The sequence below is a fragment of the Aspergillus glaucus genome, assembly GCF_001890805.1.
Source record: "Aspergillus glaucus CBS 516.65 unplaced genomic scaffold ASPGLscaffold_14, whole genome shotgun sequence".
NCBI classification, from domain to species: Eukaryota; Fungi; Ascomycota; class Eurotiomycetes; order Eurotiales; family Aspergillaceae; genus Aspergillus; species Aspergillus glaucus.
The window spans coordinates 801,102-821,496 of record NW_019170466.1 but is presented as its reverse complement, the minus strand read 5'-3'; the positions used below and the strand labels follow the sequence as shown (position 1 = coordinate 821,496).

At 50.2% G+C, this 20,395-nt stretch overlaps 6 protein-coding genes across 6 annotated transcripts; 3 read left to right on the top strand and 3 right to left on the bottom strand.

The window, feature by feature from the left end:
* The first annotated feature begins 5,963 nt into the window (after positions 1–5,963).
* Positions 5,964–6,580, top strand: ASPGLDRAFT_49047 (uncharacterized protein). Its single transcript, XM_022547021.1, has one exon. The coding sequence runs from the start codon at positions 6,161–6,163 to the stop codon at positions 6,353–6,355; it is 195 nt and encodes a 64-aa protein (XP_022399619.1). The 5' UTR covers positions 5,964–6,160; the 3' UTR covers positions 6,356–6,580.
* Positions 6,581–6,627: 47 nt separating this feature from the next.
* On the bottom strand, positions 6,628–8,034 carry ASPGLDRAFT_49046 (ORMDL family protein). The gene is made up of 3 exons (XM_022547020.1): positions 7,691–8,034; positions 7,237–7,595; positions 6,628–7,178 (listed from the first exon to the last, which is right to left on the bottom strand). Exons 1-3 carry the CDS (start codon positions 7,821–7,823, stop codon positions 7,128–7,130), a joined length of 543 nt encoding a protein of 180 aa, XP_022399618.1. The 5' UTR covers positions 7,824–8,034; the 3' UTR covers positions 6,628–7,127.
* Positions 8,035–8,670: 636 nt separating this feature from the next.
* ASPGLDRAFT_174641 (zinc knuckle domain protein) lies at positions 8,671–11,042 on the top strand. Its single transcript, XM_022542827.1, has 2 exons — positions 8,671–9,768; positions 9,821–11,042. The coding sequence occupies exons 1-2, from the start codon at positions 8,815–8,817 to the stop codon at positions 10,691–10,693; spliced, it is 1,827 nt and encodes a 608-aa protein (XP_022399617.1). The 5' UTR covers positions 8,671–8,814; the 3' UTR covers positions 10,694–11,042.
* ASPGLDRAFT_37027 (putative haloacid dehalogenase-like hydrolase) lies at positions 10,835–11,823 on the bottom strand (the record flags this gene model as incomplete). The annotated part of the gene is made up of 5 exons (XM_022544771.1): positions 10,835–11,044; positions 11,095–11,263; positions 11,320–11,529; positions 11,604–11,636; positions 11,687–11,823. 5 exons carry the CDS (start codon positions 11,821–11,823, stop codon positions 10,835–10,837), a joined length of 759 nt encoding a protein of 252 aa, XP_022399616.1.
* A 365-nt stretch (positions 11,824–12,188) lies between these two features.
* On the top strand, positions 12,189–13,770 carry ASPGLDRAFT_83489 (uncharacterized protein). Its single transcript, XM_022550220.1, has one exon. The coding sequence runs from the start codon at positions 12,279–12,281 to the stop codon at positions 13,596–13,598; it is 1,320 nt and encodes a 439-aa protein (XP_022399615.1). The 5' UTR covers positions 12,189–12,278; the 3' UTR covers positions 13,599–13,770.
* A 366-nt stretch (positions 13,771–14,136) lies between these two features.
* Positions 14,137–19,260, bottom strand: ASPGLDRAFT_1495331 (uncharacterized protein; the record flags this gene model as incomplete). Its single annotated transcript, XM_022542041.1, has 3 exons — positions 14,137–14,470; positions 14,529–15,833; positions 15,886–19,260. The coding sequence occupies 3 exons, from the start codon at positions 19,258–19,260 to the stop codon at positions 14,333–14,335; spliced, it is 4,818 nt and encodes a 1,605-aa protein (XP_022399614.1). The 3' UTR covers positions 14,137–14,332.
* Positions 19,261–20,395: the final 1,135 nt, after the last annotated feature.

The window sequence follows — 20,395 nt, the reverse complement described above, 5'->3', positions numbered from 1 at the left end:
ACGTCCAGCAGTCAAGTGCAATTGACAGTCGACTCCCCTCTGGAAGCTTGCTAAGCACGCCTTTCTGCTGGTCTTGAACTGTTGTGTCCAGATAACGTCGTAAAGTTCGTGCGGAAGGGAGATAAATCTTAGATTGTGCTAGTTGAATAGCCTCAACTAGCTCCTTGAACTGTGTATGCTCAACAATACGAAATGGTAGTCGCGCAGTTGTGATAAACTCAAGAAGTTTAGATTGTAGGAGCTCTTGGGTAAATCTTTTACTTGTCAAGGTACGTGGCTTCGAGAAAGAAAAAGTAGTTAGTATATTAAAATAGGGTAAAAGAGAGGGTAAATACTGACTGAGTTCTGTAGTAACTGGTCTATCCTTTGCTTCTTCGGATTCGTCTTGCTGTAACGGCTCAGCCCAGCGCCTTCATCAGCAAACATCATCAACACGGCAAACAATACCATGGGAGCAATCAAGACAAACAAGCTGCTTAGCGAGACCACACACAACCATATAGGACTTCCTCGTGTAAATAGACTTGCCTCTTCTTTTCCTTTCTTCTCCAGATTCGATATTCTAGTCGATGGCTACACTGGTTTAGATAGGAATATCATTTCATTAGTATCTACTGGTCCGAGCCCGTTGTGACGGCTCAACGCCAGACAAACAGCGCCAACATATCAAACGATGCCATACAAGCAATATGGGCAAACAAGGGCTTAAGCCGCACCACACAAATGCCTATAAAGACCGTTCATCGCCTAGATAGATTTCTTTTTCTTCTTCTTCTTCCCCAGATTCGATATTCTCGTCGTTAGGCTACCTAGTCTAGATATGAATATTATTCGTTTTATCTGCTAGTTTCCGAGCCCGTGACATTTAGTATCCCCGTCCAACTGGATCTGATACTAAGCCATACCTCTATTGAGGTCTTTTTCTTCTAGGTGTTCAACACTTTGTTTGCTCACTTTCTGTTGAACAGGAACTGATCTGCACCTTTTCTTTTTCTTTTTTTGATCTATCTTTTCTATTTTGGGATGCACTCCACTTGATGTAATGGGGAACATTGGTGATTGGTTGAAACCTGTTCAACATCAACCCATGTTCAACTCATCCAAAGTATTTGACCACCACACTACTCGAATGTGTTCTGTCTGTCCCCGCATGTTGAACACCAAAATAAATCAAGGAACCCCTAATTCTGCAGGAGTTGAAGCAAAGACCGAGCCTACAGGCCAATCCTCCCAATCCACAAGATAGCTGGAAAAGCGACGATGCGTGTAAGCAGATACTTTATGCCAAATACTTTCTTTAGCAAATATGCTTCCTCCCTCCGCTAGATTAAAAACATACAACAGCCGGGATTCACTGGTGGTCACCCACCCAACTACTAACCGGCCGGCGTATGGCTTGTGTACAGTCAATAGTCCGGCAAGGGCACTTAAACCTGCGACCCCTGCGACCACCGGCACCCAGCCATTGTCATCCATTCCTAGGCTCGCCTGCAAAGTAGACGTGAGGACGAGCCTCTCGGGGAGATGCCGGGGCCGGAATACTCTCATTGACAGGAGCCACAGACAGACCGGGAGGAGGATCATTGGGGGTCACAAAAAGCTCCGCAGAGCCAACACGACCGGGACCATCGCCATCGTCTTCGACCTCGACCGCGGGGGGGAGGAGGTGCCATTGGTATCGTCGCGGCCGCTCTCGTTCAGGGAATGAGATCGTACGAGACGCAAGCGCATTGAAAGACAAGATGCATCAGAGGTTGACCAAGTCCATAATATCATCATCAGACGACTTCCACGACACTTCTGATGTCAGTGATGCCTTTAAGTCCCGGCGCTTCTGCTCCTCCTGGAGACCTAGGTGGAAGGAAGATTCAGAGATTGGTGATAACTGCTGTTGAGTACTTGCGGCTGCGTCCTTGAATACTGGCGATGCCATGCTTGATATGCTACTAGATCATCGCGGACAAACTCCTGCATGGCCAATTTTCTGCTCCATAAGGGCCAAGTAGCCTCTGAGCTGTTTGTCATCACACCGCGAATGCTCCAGTACTTCATTCTTAAGCATGAGAATCTCAGAGCGCATGACTATAAATTCGGATGATAGTTTCTGGTGTATCCCTGACTGTGTTTTCAAACTCGATTCAAGGTTACTATTTTGCTCTCTCTTTTTCTGACGGCATTTTTTTGGCTGCCATTCGGTTATGCTTGAGGTATTTCTCGCGTTTTGCCCTCTCATTATCGAATTTAACTGACGAGGTGCGTGCATTTTGTTCCGTGAGCCTTCTAGAAAGGCTGGTTTTATCTGAATTTGAAAGTGAATTGGATCTGTTGGAGGATCTTACATCCCGTGATGCAGATGTGTATGGGTTTTGTCGGCTATGGATGGGTGGAAAGGAATCAAATTTGCGATCGCCCGATTGAAGGGAAATTTGCTGGCCATTTGATGCTCTGGTTTGCATTCTAGGCTGTTACCGGTAGAAGATTTCTCAGGTTCAGGCTCCCAATTCAATATGGACAACATAGAATTGGGATCCCAGAGATTTCCTCCGCCCAGAAGGGATAGATTGAGGTCATCACCGGAGGCCATGGCAGCTGCAATGCTTGTAGGTGCAGCGTGGAGAGGACCCAGATAACAGATGTCACAATAATCAGAGGGCAGCTTTCCAGCCAACGTAGTGAGGGTTGATGGAATTGTTGGTTGCAAAATGGTAGGATTAAGAAGGTGGAATTAAAATGATCTGTATTTAATTCTGTACGCGCGGAGTGCTGTGGTAACGTAGAAATACAGAATCGCAAACTGTGAATTAAGCCAGCGGTGGGTTATTTATGCCTTGGAGACATCCAAGCGGCCGTTCCTCAGTTCCAAGTTGTAAAGCAACTGCTGGATACATGGTCACAGAGTCATGATTGGGGGAGAAAGCAACCGGTTTTTAATTACAATGCTAACTGATTAATCCATAATTCGCCACATAGTTATTCATTATTCTCAGGAACCTTGGAAGGAGTCGTGATTGCAAGCCGCGTGCCGCGGCGAGCAACCAGGCCGTTGGCTGCGTATTACTGGCTAGGGCTAACAGTCTGAGACACTCTCCGCGATGCAAAGCCTCAGACCGCGAACAAATACAGACAAGAATATGTTATATGCTAGCAGCCAGAAGGGTAAGACTTATAATGCAATATTTATCTGGGGCGTATTCATCATGGTCTCATTAGAAATGGAGACTGCAGGTCCTTGGTTCCCCCGCATTTGGCCTTAAGCAGAGCGCTCGGGATTGAGTTTAAAGTTCATCGGGAGATGCTATCAAGTCGTCCATGGAACATGAATCCAATACTTCTTCAGAAACCTCAGTCAGATCCCACAAAGTCTTGTCGGCATTGGTCATCATGTGGAATGTTGGCGGAACCTCTTCACTAGCGTCATTAGGCACTTTCCCTGACTGGCCAAGAGATACTTTAAGAAAGGTGCCGCGGTGAAAGAGAAACTGCTGTCGTGCGTACCGGCTACTGTAAGAGAAGTCGGCGTATGCCAATATTTGAAGTGACCGAAATCCCGACGGCCCAAAACCCCAGTCAGCCAAAGCAAGGTAAATGTGAAATTTGATAGGGAAAGTGATCGAAGAGAAAATAGCTTGATCGCAAACTCTTAGATTGCCAGCTCAAACCCATTTAGGCCATGACCTACGTCCCATGCATACATCGAGCCGTTGCAAAGACTGAGTCGTAGCGTTTCCAAGCGCATAAGGTTCTCCCTAACACATCAACATAACGCAGTAACCTCTCTAGGGTCGCGCACACCTTGCTGGGCTAAGTGTCTTAGGTTCTTCAATTGATGAAGTCTTTCTAGGCGCGAACTGGCTGGGAGGCAGGTTCTATCTGTAATCAATGACAGTTGTTCAATGTCGTTCTGTGCGCTGGTGGTACAACCATGTTCATCCAGGAGCTGTGCTGGGATGCATGTGCCCATATGCCAGCTGCCAAGCAGTGTTAATTACAATTAAAATATCGACAGCAAACGTGTGCTTACCTGAAGGGACCAGTCTGTTCGGTGCTAGTTTGTCAAGAGTGGACTGTAGTTGACAGGAAATGTCTCATAAGTTTTCGTGTAGCATTGATCCATTTGCTTTTCTCTTATTGTCGGTAATATAAGAGAAGAGAAGGATACTACAATATGCACAACGGTTGAATCGAGCAAAATGAAGAGGAGCTTCGAGTCGCAGATGCCGTACATATTCAAAATGGCTTGACGCGCGCGTCGCTGTACGAGAATATCACTACCGTCGCATTAGGTGCTATTCTAGGACTAAAGACAAGCTGGGGCATGGCAGCAGGCGAAAAAGCGGAGGCGTACGCAGCGCGAATGATCGAGCAGGGCCGACTTCAGAGACGAATTGATCAGATTGATGGAGTGACCTTTTTTGACAGCACGACCGCTACGGGGAGACATATTCGGCAGTGGGATGGGGGGTGCGGTTGGCGGTGGATGTGGAACGTGTGGCTGCGAGTCACACTGTTCGATATCAAATTTATATACTATGACAGGACATTGCATCTTCGCAAACGATACATTAATACTATGCTACACTTGTGATGAATGATTGCCGAAGACGATACGCATGTTAGATTATGAGAATGACATTGAACCTAAGTTACATGACAAGTCCGAACTCAATGATAAACTCGTATATGCACATCTCTTCAATAAACAAGACTTGCAAGCAGACTAAATACGGATATCACGCTCAGTGTGAATCGTACAGGATAATATATACAGGATAGTACAAAGCATCACATCTGGGTATATGACAAAAATCGATAGATAAGAGTATGAGGGGAATGTAGAAAAGAGAGTATGATTCAGGGGAAAGAAAGTGAAAGAAAGATCGAGTAATTTGTAGCAGCTACTAGCTGGTGCGAGCATAGACTGGATTCGGGTCGTGAATCAAGTGCTTTGGACTTGGACCGATTGTTGTGCTGAGGACCAGGAGCCAGTAAACAATGGATTAGAGCCTTGTTTGGTCTGATATCCAGGCTAACCGTAGATCGAAGGTTAAACTGTTGGCAGACCAAAATATGAACCTTTTTCTTTTGAATTTAGATTTTTTACAGAATCTTCTGCTTATAAAATATTATGCTCACCAGGTAGATTTATCAAGTCTTTCAGGTTGCGTTGAGTTGTCATCATGGTTGATAGGTTATTGCAAAGGTCATCAAAAGGTGGCAGCCTGGGGGTGTGCTCCCTCTGTCTTTTAATGGTTCTGTCGGCCTCAAGAATTCAACAGAAAATGCATCTTTGACATGTGAAGAGGCAAATTCCTGCTTCAGAACTACATCTATTAGCCAACAATCCAATGAATCTGGCAAAGAGACAGTTGCTGCACTGTCCCATCAGACACCTGTGCCTGCAATGATCTTGTTACAGTGGTGCTCCATGCTGAACATGTATGTCTAGTAAGAGATCCCGGCCTCTTCTATACCTAAGTTAGCTCCTTCATCGATAGTCTGGGGTTCCCGTGAAGATTTCGCTTGTGTTTATCAACTTGAAGAATCACCTCGGTTCATGCTCTTTGATTACCGAATTGCACAAGCTTGCAGATCGAGACAAGGGCAACATATATGTGGTCCCAAGAAGTCCGTTCCCCTAAGACGGTTCCTGGTTAGGTACCTTTCGCCCATTAGGGCTGGAGATCGTTGATTTGCGTAACTTTCTATTTTTCTAATTATTTATTGGACACTAGTCGCGACAGCTCTCATTTTCTTCGCGGAAGGTTTTGGTTGTCGCGTGAACAGTTATTTGAAGGCAAAATGAAAAAAAATAAAATAAAATAAAATAAATTTTTTGAAAAATAAAGAAGAATTGGAACCTTTTTTGCCCCTCGCTTTTGTACTAGAAAACCACAAAGTGAGCTGAAGATTTTCCTGGTAGATCTTCCTAACCCCGCCACAGAAGAAACGCTATGCCGAAGAGCGGGCCTTGGTATTGCTAGTCTGACTCCGGAATAGCAACTTGTCCATTCCTCGCCTTCCCATTAAGGAGATTACGATCCCGCATTCTGGGGATGGCCTGGGGATAGCGTGGGCGAAGACTGATGAGCTTGGTGAGGCGACGACGAAGATGATTGTTTCCTACGTACAGAGTTCGGGGGACTTTAGGTGGTTGAATAAAATGGTGTTGTTATCGGGACCACGGGTTTTGTCGTTGGAGTCGGTTGATATTCTGGGGAGGGTTACTGGGAAGAACGTGAGGATCAGAGAGATTTCGGCTGATGAGTATGCGGAGTTGCCATTCAAAGAGAAGTATTGGTATCGTGGGGTGAATCTCTTGAAGGATTATACATCGTGCTGGGAGGCGTTCAGATGAGGGGAAGCGGCAGTCGTGTCGCCTTTGCTGGGGGAGATACTGGGGAGGGAACCGGAGGATTTCGAGACGACTGTAAGAGGGTTGTTGACCTAGGTGGTAGGTACAACAAATAGCGATATCGGTATCTTCTAGATGATCAACGGATACGCACTTGGGTAATATCAGGGGGGCCCTATGATGCAATGGGGCTCCATCCCCACAAAATAGCCAAGAAACACAATTCTGGAGATTTTCTACGGCTACAGACTAAATCTACAACAATGCTTTATAGATCTCATGCCTTATCGACTGTCTATTAAATTTTCGGGACTAGTAATGCGCGGCGACCTATCTCGACTCTAAGTACAAGGTCCACCCGCATATCCTTAGCCCACGCTCTACAGCGGAAGAACCCCAAAACCCAAGCCATACCGTAGTGAAAGTTGCAAGTCAATAATAATAGTAGTAATAAATACCGTAGCACTTGATATCTAGACCTGAGTGCCGGGGAGAAGAACCAAGGAACAACCCCTTATTCGCCTCCTTTTTATCTTTTTTTTCTATTTTTCATTTTTTCACTTTTGGTGACCACCTCTTCCCCTTTTCCTTTTGCCCTGCTCTCGAACAAGAAAAGACGAAGGTAAGGAATAGTACCGGCAGCTAGGACGTAAACGCAAAATGAAGTAAAACTGCCGCGGAAGAGGAAAAAAGGAGTGCTCAAGAACAAAACAGATGGGAATTTAAGCGACAAAAGGTCGAGGCCACCAAGGGATAAAAACAAGAGAAAAGAACGCTATAGTTCCTCCGGGTCGCCGGAGAGGAAACCTATCCGCAGTCGGTGTGACTAGAACAGCGTTAGCGACAATGGAACGTGACACAATCCGAGGCCGAGGGCAACATACGAAAGGAAGTTTGGGAATAACGACACCAAGCGTGGCTAGGAAATTGATGGTGAAATATGTCAAGTCGTAGTGGGTATAATGAGTGCTGAGAAGAAAGAGAACGATGGGTACGCAGAGGAGGAACTTCTTGGTCGGTGTATATTGATCTCCATTGTCGATTTGCTCCCACATGTTGAGATTATCATAAGCACCGGCGTTGAATTCGAACGGAATACCCCGCACCCAGTGAAACATGATAAAAGAGCCGAACATGTAGCTGATGTTGGTGAGAGTCCATGATGTTTCCTGCGAGACGCCGGGGATAATGTCATAGAAGATCTTGAGGGCCACGATTAGAACGAAATGGATAGTCCAGGCGCCTAACAATCGAAACCAGGGTCAGCATTATTTCCCAAAACAACAAACAGCCCTGTCCACCACGTCCGTCATGTTCATCGATATCCCCCCGACTAACCTTTGGCATTAACCCAGTTCGCATTGAGGTTGGGCAGCGCAGCCTGATCACTGGTATGCTCCAACGATTCTGCAGGCTCCTGGTAAATTATACTGCTCGACCGCCTCCTCCTCCCAGACTTTGTATGATCCATATTGTTGTTGGGGGTCAATCGTTGCGGCGACGCATCGTTAACCTCCGGAGGGAAGGAGATGGCACGGGCCCGGGGAACCAGTAACGAAGACACTTTGGCGGTTAATTCCCGTACGGGAGAAGAGATCGGAAAAGGTATGCAAGGGGATCGTAGTCGAGAGGTAGAGACGGAGATGTCGGAATATATTTAAAAAAAAAAAAAAAAAAAAAAAGAGAGAGAGAGAGAGAGAGAGAGAGAGAGAAAAAGCTGACAGGCGTAGGCGTGGACGGGGCGAGGAGATGTTGAAGTTCCGACCGGAGAGAGATCTGCGGAATTGGGTCACGGGAGCAGAGATCGGTACGGATAGAACAGAGTGAGAACGACGAGAAGAAAAATAGAGAGAAAGAAAGATAAGGCAGAGAGAGAGAGAGAGGGAGGGAGAGGGAGGGAGAGCTAGCGATGCTTCCACAAAAGATATGGAATCTGTCAGAGAGCGACACGGAATTAGTCCCCCCAAAGCACGCAGTATCGGGATAGGACAGGTCTATGAGAGAGGTAAAACAGAGGCTCAGAGAAAGAAACAGAGGATAGTAAAAGAGAAAAGAGAGAGCCAAGGGAAGAAAGAAGCAGAAATTGTACTAGTAGAGAGCAGGAAAGAACAAAAAGGAAGCCAGAGTGCTAATTATGGAAGAATCGCCGCCGGCACGTGGCCAATGGTCTAGACAGTATAGACCCTGCTACTGTATGTGACTAACAGTTGGATATTAACATTACTATCTTTGTTACTTTGTAGTCATAATTGTCTTTTGAAACAATATTAACACAGAAACTCACATAAAGTAGTGCTGTACCCTGTATTAAGAACTGCTCTCTGCATTGCGTATCTGGCCTGTCGCGGTCACCGTAAATTTTCAACTCCTACTCCAGATTCCGTTCACTGAATCTCTCCACTTCACCATTCTTCTTCCTCACACTCCCCACCGGACACTACACACCCCGTCTGATCGCAGCCATGCCCGGCTCATCAGAGGAAGAAAACGACTCGCGAACCGCATCCGTTGGCCTCCAACGCACCCGCGTTCAAAACCAAGACTCGCACCCGAACAAGCGCCAAAGACGCACACGAGGAAACTCTGCGAATAGTGATGTCCGCGATTTCGTTCCCCAAGGTGGCACATTCAGTGCGAAACCTCTAGAAGTCGATCAGGATGATACGTCTAGCTCTGGCTCCGATTCCGACTCTGGCAGCAACTGGTCTGATGCGAATCCGAACCCGTATGCGGGAACGACTTCGCAGGCTGTAAATTGGAATCAGGGCAATAAGCGCGCGATCAGGACTACACTAGGTGGAAGAGGGAAGGCGAATAATAATAAGAAACCGGAGCCCCAGCCCCAGCCCGAGCCGGAGAAAGAATCAGACGCCCAGTTTGATGCGGTAAATGGCGCGTACTGGCGCAGTCGGAGTGAATCTGTCTCTACTGGAAATGGTGATAATGACAAGAAGGATGAAGGTCAAGACTTGGAAGAAGGGGAGGTAAATGAAGACGCGCCTGCGTTGGACACATCAGGAGACTCAGATGATTCGGAATCTCTGGACTCTGAGGCTGACGATTCGATATTGTTAAATCTCGGTCAAAAGGAAAACGGGCATGCAGCTACATATGAAAATGATGATTATGACCCTGAGATGCAGCCGTTTGTGGGCGTCGTTATTTCGAATGGCACTCCTGGAAAACAAGGGAAACAAAATGGCACTGCGACGGACGCTTCCAAAGAGGAGACAATCCGCATTTTTACGCAGAGATATCCGTCTCCACCAGCTGTTATGACTGACCTGGTTCAAGAGGACAAGGACTTTCAGATCAGGTTTATGTACTGGTCCGAGTCGAAGGATCCTCAAATCCCCATCTCTTGCACTGAATGTATGCAGGAGGGACACATCGCGCAAGTGTGTCCATCGAAGGAGGTGTGTATTAGCTTTTCTAGAACCCTGCGATAAAAACTCACTGACAAAACAGTGCACGCATTGCAGTGCCTGGGACAAACACGACAGCAACTTCTGCCCCACATGGCGAAGATGCCAACGCTGTCGCGAACGAGGCCATGACGAAGCCCAATGCTCCTCGTTACTGAAAGGCTCCGCCTCCGAAGTTCCCTGTGACCTATGCGGCTCGCAAGACCACCTAGAACTCGACTGCGATTACATGTGGAAGCTCCCACTCCGCGATCCATCGTCAGGACCGGTGCTCGTGTCGATTTCTTGCTCGCGTTGCACTAGTAATAACCATCTCGCTGGTGATTGTCCATCGCTACCGAGACCGTTGAATTCATCATCGTGGACACTGAAAGGAATCGACCCGAATATGGTCACCAATATCAACTCCGTAATCCCTGGCCGCAGTCGACCCGGTCCCGTGGCTCGGGGTAGAGGGGGAATGAAGATCCGCGGCCGGGCAGAACGCTCGCCAACGCCTGATAGCGACGAAGATGACGGCATTTTCACAAGACCAAACCAACGTCCTCCACCTCCAGGTCGTGGAGGAGGCCGTGGTAATATCCGCATCGGAGGCGGGATCGGACGAGGGAAGAACCTAGGCCCTGGGGGTTATCGGGATCGAAATGATTCCTTCGGGGACCGCTCTCGTCAACGATCATTGTCTCCTATTGGACGGCCGGGTCCTGGTCCTGGGAGAGGACGAGGAGCTCGGGATAACTGGAATGTGCGCTCTCGGTCACCGCCGCGAAGGGGGAGACCTCCACCTCCACCATCGCGTGGTGGACGTGGACGCGGAGGAGGCGGAGGCGGAGGTAAACGAGGGGGAGGCGGCGGTGATGCCTATCGTCCTATGCCCAGTGCTGCTAAGAAAAATTGGGATAGATATCGGTTTTGATTTGGGTACTTGCTGCATTGCCACATTTTGTTATATACCCCGCGTTCTGGCAGAGGAATTTGCGTACATACGACGATTTTGTTGTATATCTACGATACCAATGGAATATGTTCAAAAGAAGAAGAACAAGGAATCCACGATTTATCCCTCGCGGTCACTGGTAGCCGGCTTATCACCTCCCCGATGACCAACGAAGCCCTTCTCAAGAACATCAACCAAATCATCCAAACGGTTGATACTAAGATCCGTATGCTCATGATCCTTCAGCCAACCGTTCTTCTCATTCAATAGCAGGACGGTAGCTGCACCGGCCATGTCTCCTGCGGTCATGTCGTCGATGCTATCACCAACCTGTTCTTGATTAGCTTGCTATTTACCATACGCAGGTAGGCGTCGAATACCATGATCAAATGCTCAGCCCTAGCCCCAACCTTCCATTCCTGTGCGACATGCAAGATCCCCGCGGGATCTGGTTTGGGCAGTAAATCCGGCGTTTCCCGCGTGATAATCGGCAAAAAGTCCTTCTCGTGTGCCGGAATATGAGTCTGAATCAGGTGTAGCACTGGCGTTCTATCAACCGTTAGCACACCCTCATAATCAAAGTAGTGAGGGCGGGAAAGGCGTACTCAAAATTCCTCGTACAAAGCGCCCTGCGCACCCCACGCGCCTGCAGGTAATCCATCAACTGAACAAGACCCGGCTGCGGCTGCTGCGAGCTCATGGCTTCGCGCTCGATGGCTTTGATTTTATCCGCGGCTGCGAGGCGGGCTTCGGGAGTTGGGAGGCCGCGGATGTGGTGGAGAATGTCGATTGATTTGTCGATACCTAGGGCGGAGCTTCATTTGTTTAATATTTTTTTATTCAATCCAATTATGAAGAGAGAGGCTTGATTTGATGAAGATGGACGTACCGCATCTCAGAGAACATGTAATGTTGCGGTAAACTGCATATATTAGCATCAATCCTGGCTATACACATGTAAAAGGTAAATACCATAAAGTTCCATCAACATCAAAAACAATCCCTTCTAACGCTGGCGCATCGGATTCACTCTTCCGCTCCGGGTTGAGGGGAGCGAAGCGTCGTTGGCGGAGGGGGTAGTTGGGGATTGGTATTGATGGAGAAGTCATTGTTTTCGTAGCTACTGTTCTTAGAAAGCTGGGTTTAGATAATAGAATTGATTGAAATAGAGGTGAAGGTAAGAGGCTCATGGATGTAGTCAGGATAGTGTTGGGTTGACATTGGATGTGGAGGAGAGGATCCATGGTGAGGTGAAGCGGGGATCTTAGCTTAGCTATCTATGATCAGCATAACATCTATACAACTATGTACTGTGCATAAACAGGACAGCGGATTAGATACAAAATACAGAAATGGGAGGAGCAGTGCAAGACTACGGCCTACCCGAACATACTCTGGTCGCTCTTTCCCTCCTTCCATCCAAAGTAGCAAAAAACAACACCCCCGAACCCTCTTCCCGCAAAATGAATGCTTCATCCTCTTCCATTCTACCAACTCTCTTTTTTCTATCCCTCTACTCTATATATACCCAGCATACACTACTCTCCGGTACTTATATGCGAGAATGTCCCTCCCAACAACCACCCAAGACCTCCGTCACCTCCCAGAGATGCAACAGCCCCAACCCACCACCGAGCACTACCACAACTACTCCAACTCAATCACCCTAACCTTCACTCAGCTCTTCACCCTCCTCGGAACCTTGCTCACCCTCAAGCTCTACCATGGCCTATCAGCCCTCTCGCACGGCAAGAGACCTACTCACCAGTCCATTGAGGAGCTTGAACGCCGCATCGTAGCTCTTTTTCAGGTTATCGTTCCGGAGGGCTTGTATCGGATGAACTCGAGGGCTTCGAACTCGGCATCGGAATCGGGTGCGGCTTCGAGACGCTCGTTTCCTTGTGACAGTGACCGGAACAAGAGTGGTAACGGGAACGGGAACGGGAGTGGAAATGGAAAGGCGAGGTCGATGGCGTCGGGATCTACCCAGCGTACTCAGCCAGGTGATGGGATGATCGATTTGCACAATGCAACTACCCAAGAAGGATCTGCGCACAGTCCCCTCATGAGGGTTACGACGAATATCGCCCCCGCTATACGCATGTCGCAGGGTTTGTCGAGGATGTCGGGGGAACAGCTCGTTCGGACGGTCACAGCTGGAACGACTATCGCGGAGAGCATCCCAGAGATGTCGTTGGACAATAGCAACGGTGACAACCGCCAATCGTTCACTTCGTGTCAGGCATACTGTGGATCCGTGTCTTCTGCTGCTCCTCCTCCTGTGTCTATCTACACGGCTTATAAACCAGGCACGCCTTCGTCGTCGACTCTTGCTTATGCGCCGCCGCAGAATACACCCGAGTCGGGTACACCCATCACTACCAACATTGACCGGCTCATTCTGCAGGCCAGGCCGCCGCGGTCCACTCTCATAGGTCGCTATCCGACAGAGGAGGAAGAAAGGTGGCCGGTTATCAGCCAGAGGGAATTGACGAACGAGTCTGAAGAAGAGTCTCCGACGAGGGCGGACAAGTGGCCGGGGGTTGAGCAAGAGCAGTCGCTGTCGTCGGGACAGGAAGAAGAATCACCAAAGAACGAGTTTGTAAAGTGGCGCTTTGGCAAGGAAGAAGTGTCTCTGACGGATGAGGACGATTTACACTCGCCAAACTACGACGCGGAACGTGTGGAGACTGAATCAGATTCGGATGGCGATGAAAATGAGGATGCGGATCCGGAGGGTGGATTGAGGTTGATTCGTTCGGCTGAGAGCTATCCGGGCAAGTTTCCTGTTAGTGAAGGGTTGCCATTGGCGGCGTTGGCGACGGCTCCTATTTGTGTGAGAGGAAAGGCGCAGACTTCTGTGAGGCCGCTGTCGGAGGTTTGATAGGTTTTATTGTTGCTTGGTTGACGCTTTTCGTGTTTCCATTCTTGGACTTGGGTCAAAAGTTATCGTTCGTTAGCGTTAGGGTACATCGGTTCGGGATGTCTTGCTGGCAGGTGACCAACGCTTTAGCTATAGGCCAGCAACCTTTATTGGAGACATTAATAAGGATATTGTTCGCTGCAATAAAAGTCCAGTACTATTCTGTATGCGTGTATGTACGACCATTCTATACCCATCAGCAATAAAAGCCAACATGATACCAAATATTGAGCAGACTCGAGATAAACAAAATGTATGATGTATGCCAGAACTGACGCTCGTTTGCTTTTCAGAAAAAATCATTATGCACCGAACATCAACATATCAACAAATGTTACATGCATGTTTATAAACAAATAATGTGCAGAGAACAAGTACATGATATGATAAAAAAAAAAAAAAAAAAACACACAAAAAGATTACAAAACCTCTGTCCATCCCATCATACCTAGTTAAGTGACATCGAAAATAAGAAGTAAGAATAAGAACGAAAAATGACATGACATGACATAGCCTGAAATGCTTCGTCAACATGCAATGCAATGCAATACAATGCAATGCATAACAGGGGATATAAAACGTTAAAACAAAATCGACGTCATAAATTTCGTAAAAAATCATTAGGAAATTGGGGTATGGGTATGGGTATTTAGGTAAGGGTATCAGAGTTCAGTCGTTTAACGTTTAACGTTCTACTAGTAATCAAGGTCGTCGACTTGGTCTGGGCTGGCGCCGCGGTACCGGCTGGTGCGGCTGTATTGGCTGCCGGAGTTGAGGGGGCGAGGACCGGTGGGTTTGCGGGAGGGGACGGGGGATGAGCGCATTCCCGAGCTCTACAATCACTATGTTAGCATTCATCACATTTCAGTTGTGGATGGGGGGAAAACATACCCTCGAAACAACACGATCCGCATAAGACCGCTCATCATCCTCCTTAACCTTGAGAGGGCGTTCAGGAACCAACGGCCCGTCGTCTCTGACCTTGGGAGGCCGCGGTGGACCCGTACGCCGCGAGGAAGCTTCCGAGTACCCCGTGTCCGAGATCGGGGACAAGCGGCTGTTGCCACTGTAGCCGCTGTATCGCTTCTGGACGTTACTTTGGTTGCCGCCGGACAGGCTGGAGCCCGAGCCCCATTGTTCGGATTGCGGGTTGTGGAAGCCGTAGACCTGGGCTTGGGTCTCGAGTTGGGTTTGGTAGCGGCCTGTCGGACCCTGGCGGGGCTGCGGGTGCTGGAGGTCCATGCTGTCGCGGTGAGCGCGGTACTTGGGGGCTTCGGAAACCTGCGAGGGGATCAGCGGGGACGGAGGGCGGTCCTCTTGCTCCTGCGGCGGCTGCTGCTGCTGCTCGAGGGTGGTGTTGGACCGGATCCGGTCGTCACCCTGGGGATCGTAGTAACCGTCCGTCTTGTAGGCTCCGTAGGGAGCAAGGCTCGTGTCCGACCGCTCTTTCTTGTTTGACTGGAGGGTGTTGCGGATGAATTTGGGGAGGAAACCGCCAGACTTGCGCTTCTGAGCTTTGTCGGTCGGCTTGGGAGGCGTGGGTTCTCCATTGAGAGCACCAGAGGCCATGGGAGGCCTGGAGCTCTCTTGAGACTGCAGCTGAGGGCTCAGGAATTCGCCGCGTTCATCGTACTCGTCCTCCTCATCCTCCTCGGGGACCGTGCTGGGGCGACTGGGCTGATTGTGGATCGTGCGAGATCCTCCGGTCGAGGGTCGTCCAGGTTGATCGATGGGCGAAGGACCAGCTTCGCCCTCGGTTTCATAGCCATCCTGGTCGAAACTTCCCCGTCCACTACGGCCAAAATGGTCATCCTGTTGAGATCGCAGAGCATCAACATCGTCAAGGAGTTGTTCCAGCATGTCTTCGATCCTAGTCAAGTCGTTTCCGGACTTGAGACTCAAGCCCTTCAAGGCGCGCTTGAACACGTTCTTGCGCTTGGAGCGCATGTCATCTTCTCCCTCTGCGGCGGCGGCGAGTTGACGAGATCTGGCGCTGGGAGGTTGAGGGCGCGGCCCACTGAGGGCCCGGTATGTTCGCTCGTGTTGCTTGTCGTTGGCTTCCATGATCAGTCCATCCTGGTAAGCGATGTATTTCTTCATGTCCTCGAAAGAGGTGCGCATCTCTGCGGCGCTTCGAACCAGGGAGACCAGTATTTCCGTGTCCCTGGCGTTGCGTTGGGCGTCGCGAACAGTAAGCTGAAACGGTTAGCAAGTTCTCCTCAACGGGTAAAGATCGAAAGATACTCACATGATCCATCAGCGCAATGATATCCTTGGACTGAATCCGGTCAACGCCTTGCCCAGTGGCGCTATCGTACATAGGCGAGCCAGCTCCATGAGAGTAGCCACTCAGGTTTCTCTGATGCTCAGCACCACTTGGGCCGTCAAAAAGCCCCATGTTATCCATACCACCGAAGCCCTTACCCTCGGACTTCGGAGTGCCAACACTAGGTGAGAGCGGGTGCGCTCCGGACGCATAGCCTTCATCCTTAGCGGCCGGCGGCGTACCAGGTGCCTGATCATAGGATTGATCGAAGTAGCCCTCGGGGGCATATGCACCTTCAGGGTAGTAGCCTGGATCATAGCTCAGTTCCTCGTCCAAACCAAGTCCTTTACTCGCTTGGTCGTCTTGAAAATCATCCTTGGACTGCGATCCCTCGTTGTAGGGCCAATAGTCCTGGTTTTGAGAAGGCGCCCTGGGTCCCTGGATGATTGAGGGGTTGGTGTCAATCTCAGATTCCGAATCCTGGGCATCGCCTGCCTCCGGAATCTGAGCATCATCACCGGGATCAAAAGATCGGGAGTGGCCCAGCTCAGCCTGCTCGTCAATCGACTGAGCGATGCTCTGGGGCGGCGAAGTGATACCCATTCTCTTGCCGAAGGAGGTTGCGTCGGGACTGCCAGCGTCCTGACGCTGCTTCAGGGGACTCCCCTGACGAGAACCAGGAGTGGTTGTCTCCTGCGCCAGCTGTGCTGTGGGTTGTGGGCTACGTGGCTGTGGGCCGCGGGGCTGCGGGCTGCGTTGTTCCTGTCGCTTGCTGAGGTCGGACTTGGAGCGATTGGTCAACTCAGAGAAAACCTGAGTGTAGCGCTCCACAACGGAAGGTTCAAGCAGCGAGGCAACTGCAGACTCAACGGGAGCCGGGTGAACGAAGTGAGGGTTGGCGCCATTTCCGTGGGAAACGTGCTGGCCTTGACGAACCTTATCCATGTAGTCGACTTCGCTATCGTCGGTGTAGTTTGCCATGCGCCTGGGATCGAGGCTGCTGGTATCGGCAGCTGAGTGTCGACGAGAGTACAGATCGGATTGTTCGTCCCAGTCTTCCGCGCGCGGTTGTCGAGAGGAATCCTGTTCAGACTCATGTCGCTTGTTCAAGCTGAGACCCGAAGGTTTCGTTCTCGTCGATCTGGCGAGATCCGTACTGGGTGCGGACGAAAGCGAATCGATGGAAAGTCGAGGCTTCAATTCTTTCCCTCCCGACGGCTGACCAGGCAATGGTCGTACTTGGGGCGGAGGCGGCGGGGGCGGCGGTCTCAAGTCGCTCTGCTCGCTAGCGACGCTTTGAATGGGACTAAGGGCCCGCCGTCGGGCAGGATCAGTGTGAGCATCCAGCAGGTTGGCCACGGCTGCGGCCGCAATATCATCCGCGGCGGCAGCAGCATCCTCGGAATCATTGTCATCATGTCCCCCAAAGGAGGCGCGGTCCTCCTCGTCAGATACACTTTCGACGGAGACGTTATGGGTCGATTTGTTGGGGTGGCGGATACCCAATTCGTGTCGAGTGTCCAGTGGTGTTCGATTCGGAGTGCGGGAGAGAGGAGAAGGAGACTGGACGGGAGCTCCGCGAGAAACCTCCTGGAAACGAGTCTTTTGCGGGACAATTGACCCGGTCTCAGCGGTACGATGAGAAACGAGCGAGTCTCTGGTCATGTCCGACTCCAAGGCGCTGCGCAAAGGCATCGGAGGCACATTATGCTTCTGGAACACCAACTCCGTCTCATTTCCGTTCCCAGCACGCTCCTTCGTGGGGCTGGGGCTGGGGCTCTGGCGGTTGCTTTCGTTTGTGTCCAAGCTGGACTTGGAATCGTGACGTCGCAAAGCCGCAGCGGTCAGTGCCGTACCGACACGCCCAGCCTTTTCCGCATCGCGGAGTCCTTTGCTCTTGGCGCGTTGAAGCTTGTTGTTCTCATTCATCTCCGGACGAAGACCCCACCTGACGTAGGTAGGATCCGCTTCAGTGTCCTTGTTCTGGCTGCTGTCCTTGCTGGATTTGCGTTCCGGATTCTTCTTCGCGGGAGCCGGCTCGTCCCCAAGCAAAGCAGCGCCTTCATCTTTGCTGTCCTTGTTAAGGACAACCTTGGGCTTGATGATATTCGGGGCACTGGCATGCTTTGAAAGCCGGCGGCCAAGCTCATCGCGAGACTGGATGCTTGATTTCATCGAAGCATTCAGGTCGCGTTCAAACTTGGATGTGTTGTGCATGACCTTCTGGTCCTTTTTGAGCTCTTTGAGTTCGGGCAAGATCAGCCGCCGGATGGCATCTTCTACGGTCTCTAAGAGCTTGGGGTTGTTGTTGAATGAGGACTTGTTGGAATTTTGTGAGAGGAAAGAGTATTGGTCGTTGGAACGGCGATTCGCCGATACTGCTGAGGCACTGAGCAAACTGGACTCGGCGGGGTTGTAGACGGAGTCGTCATTATCCTGGCGTCTCTGTGCGCGCTGTCGTCGCCGACGGGCGGCAGGAGTGTCGGGGTCCAACAGACTCCGAGGGTTGCTGCTGTGGTCGTCGTCGCGCTCCTGTGGGCCGGTGGTGAGTTTCTCTGCGACCCGGTGCGCGATTCGTTCGGTGCTGAGACTGCGGCTGCGCTTTCTCCGGGGGGTCTTCAGCAGCTCCTTGTTGTCAGCCTCTGGCTCCAAGCTCTGACTCTGCTTGTGATGTAGACTGGACGTTGGGCCCTCCAGCAAGCTGTCTGTCGGCATCGACGAGATATCAGACATGGCGGGCTGGACGTGACGGTTATCGCGTGAGAGGCTGGAGAGTACACTTTCTTGATCAGGATTATTCAAGAATTCCTCGGCTTGCTCACGGTTCTCGAACTCAATTTCGAGCGGACGGGATTCGCGGTGGTTTTCGTCGTCGCTCAGACCTTGCTCATCTGGGTCGTCCAACTCGAGGTGCTTGTGCGACTTGGGCAGCGACCCAAGAGAGATACGGCGGGCGTAGACGGGGCCCCGATTGCCGCTGGATTCGGTGATCTGGAGATGGTGGTCTCGTTGATCCTTGAGCTTCTTGGAAGATGGCGTGACGCGGACGCGGACACTGGGTCTGGAGACGATGTTGCCAGCACCTTTCCCACCCTCGAAGTACTCAATGAGGAGGGAGGTCTGGGAGTTGTGGGACGCACGGGACAGCTTGGAGGAATCGTCCCCACGGGGATCACGGTTTCTCCGGCGAGTGGGGATGATGACGGGACTGCCGTCGTCGGGAACGGAGTAGGACGTCTTGTCTGTCCGTCGAGAGAGGTCAGTGGCCATGTCAGTTCCAGTCATGCTGCCTCCGGATGTTTCGACTAGGGAATCCGAGGCGGCGGGCATGGTCGGTCTGCGATTGTCGACGCCCATGATTGCCGCCAGAGATGGTGAACGAATGGAAGATATGTGTATGTAGAGAGAGGGGGGGGGGGGGGGGATGAGAGGATGAAAGGGAAGGCTTTATGTTTTTATTATTCCCGTTTCAGCCAGACAAGACCATAGTCTTTTTTGATTTGAGACCAGGTCTGTAAGGGATGATTATATTATTCTTGATAGAATCCGAAACAGAGAGGCAAAGAGAGAGAGAGAGAGAGAGAGAGAGAGAGAGAGAGAGAGAGAGAGACGAATGGCTGTCGCTCTGCTCTGGTCACTATCACTGGCGGGCGATTCACAGCGACGGCGGGGCGGATGCGAGGTTGAAGTAGGAGTAGGGCATCGACAGAGATAGTAGACGTACCAGCAGAGCAGAGGGATTTCTCCCTTGTCGATTATAGACGATAAATGGAGAGAGAAGAAGGGGAGAAGAGGAGAAAAGACTGTCAGCTGCTGGCGATGGAGGATAATCCCAGCGGTGAGGGACTCCACCGAGGAGAAAACAGAGCAAAAGATGGCTGGAATGTCAAGATTTGCAGAGAAGAAGGTGAGATGAAAAGAAGGAAATGGATAGATTCCCGATGAAAAGCGAGAGGAAAAGTGCGCCAGAGAGAAAAAAGCAAAACCCGAAAAACGAGAGGCTGGACACACACTGACTGACTGCTGTGATGGCCAGCTGTCGGCGGAGACTGATCTGATGCACTCACAGCCAACCAACACCACGGATATCTATTCTATTCTATGTTACTTTATCCCCTTAATCAGACCAGCCTTTCGCCGATTAATTCAATATCTAAATGTCTATATAATAATCATCCTTCACCCTGTCTTCCTCCTTGTCTCTCAGTGTTATATCGGTGGCTGGGCACGAGTCAGAAGTTTATCTGATACCTTTCCCCATCGGGTAAAGCTCCTTGCCGCTTACACCGATATCAACAACACTGCACTTGCAGTCTTGTACACATACAAGTATGGCTTAATGACTTTATATCTTTAATACCTACAAGTACGCTTGCATTGCATGTGGACCTGTATGCGTCAAAGTATATGCTAGACATTTACATGTCAGCCACTGCAGGAACCGTCCACTGACCCGAGGAACAGCCAAAGTCAAATGTGCTGACAAAATTGT

Coding starts and splice junctions, on each gene's coding strand:
- ASPGLDRAFT_83489 (XM_022550220.1), top strand. CDS start 12,279: ATGTCCCTCCCAACAACCACCCAAGACCTCCGTCACCTCCCAGAGATG.
- ASPGLDRAFT_174641 (XM_022542827.1), top strand. CDS start 8,815: ATGCCCGGCTCATCAGAGGAAGAAAACGACTCGCGAACCGCATCCGTT. Junction 9,769..9,820: donor AAGTGTGTCCATCGAAGGAG/GTGTGTATTAGC, acceptor CTGACAAAACAG/TGCACGCATTGCAGTGCCTG.
- ASPGLDRAFT_49047 (XM_022547021.1), top strand. CDS start 6,161: ATGGTGTTGTTATCGGGACCACGGGTTTTGTCGTTGGAGTCGGTTGAT.
- ASPGLDRAFT_49046 (XM_022547020.1), bottom strand. CDS start 7,823: ATGGATCATACAAAGTCTGGGAGGAGGAGGCGGTCGAGCAGTATAATT. Junction 7,596..7,690: donor GAACTGGGTTAATGCCAAAG/GTTAGTCGGGGG, acceptor TTCGATTGTTAG/GCGCCTGGACTATCCATTTC. Junction 7,179..7,236: donor TTATTCCCAAACTTCCTTTC/GTATGTTGCCCT, acceptor ACGCTGTTCTAG/TCACACCGACTGCGGATAGG.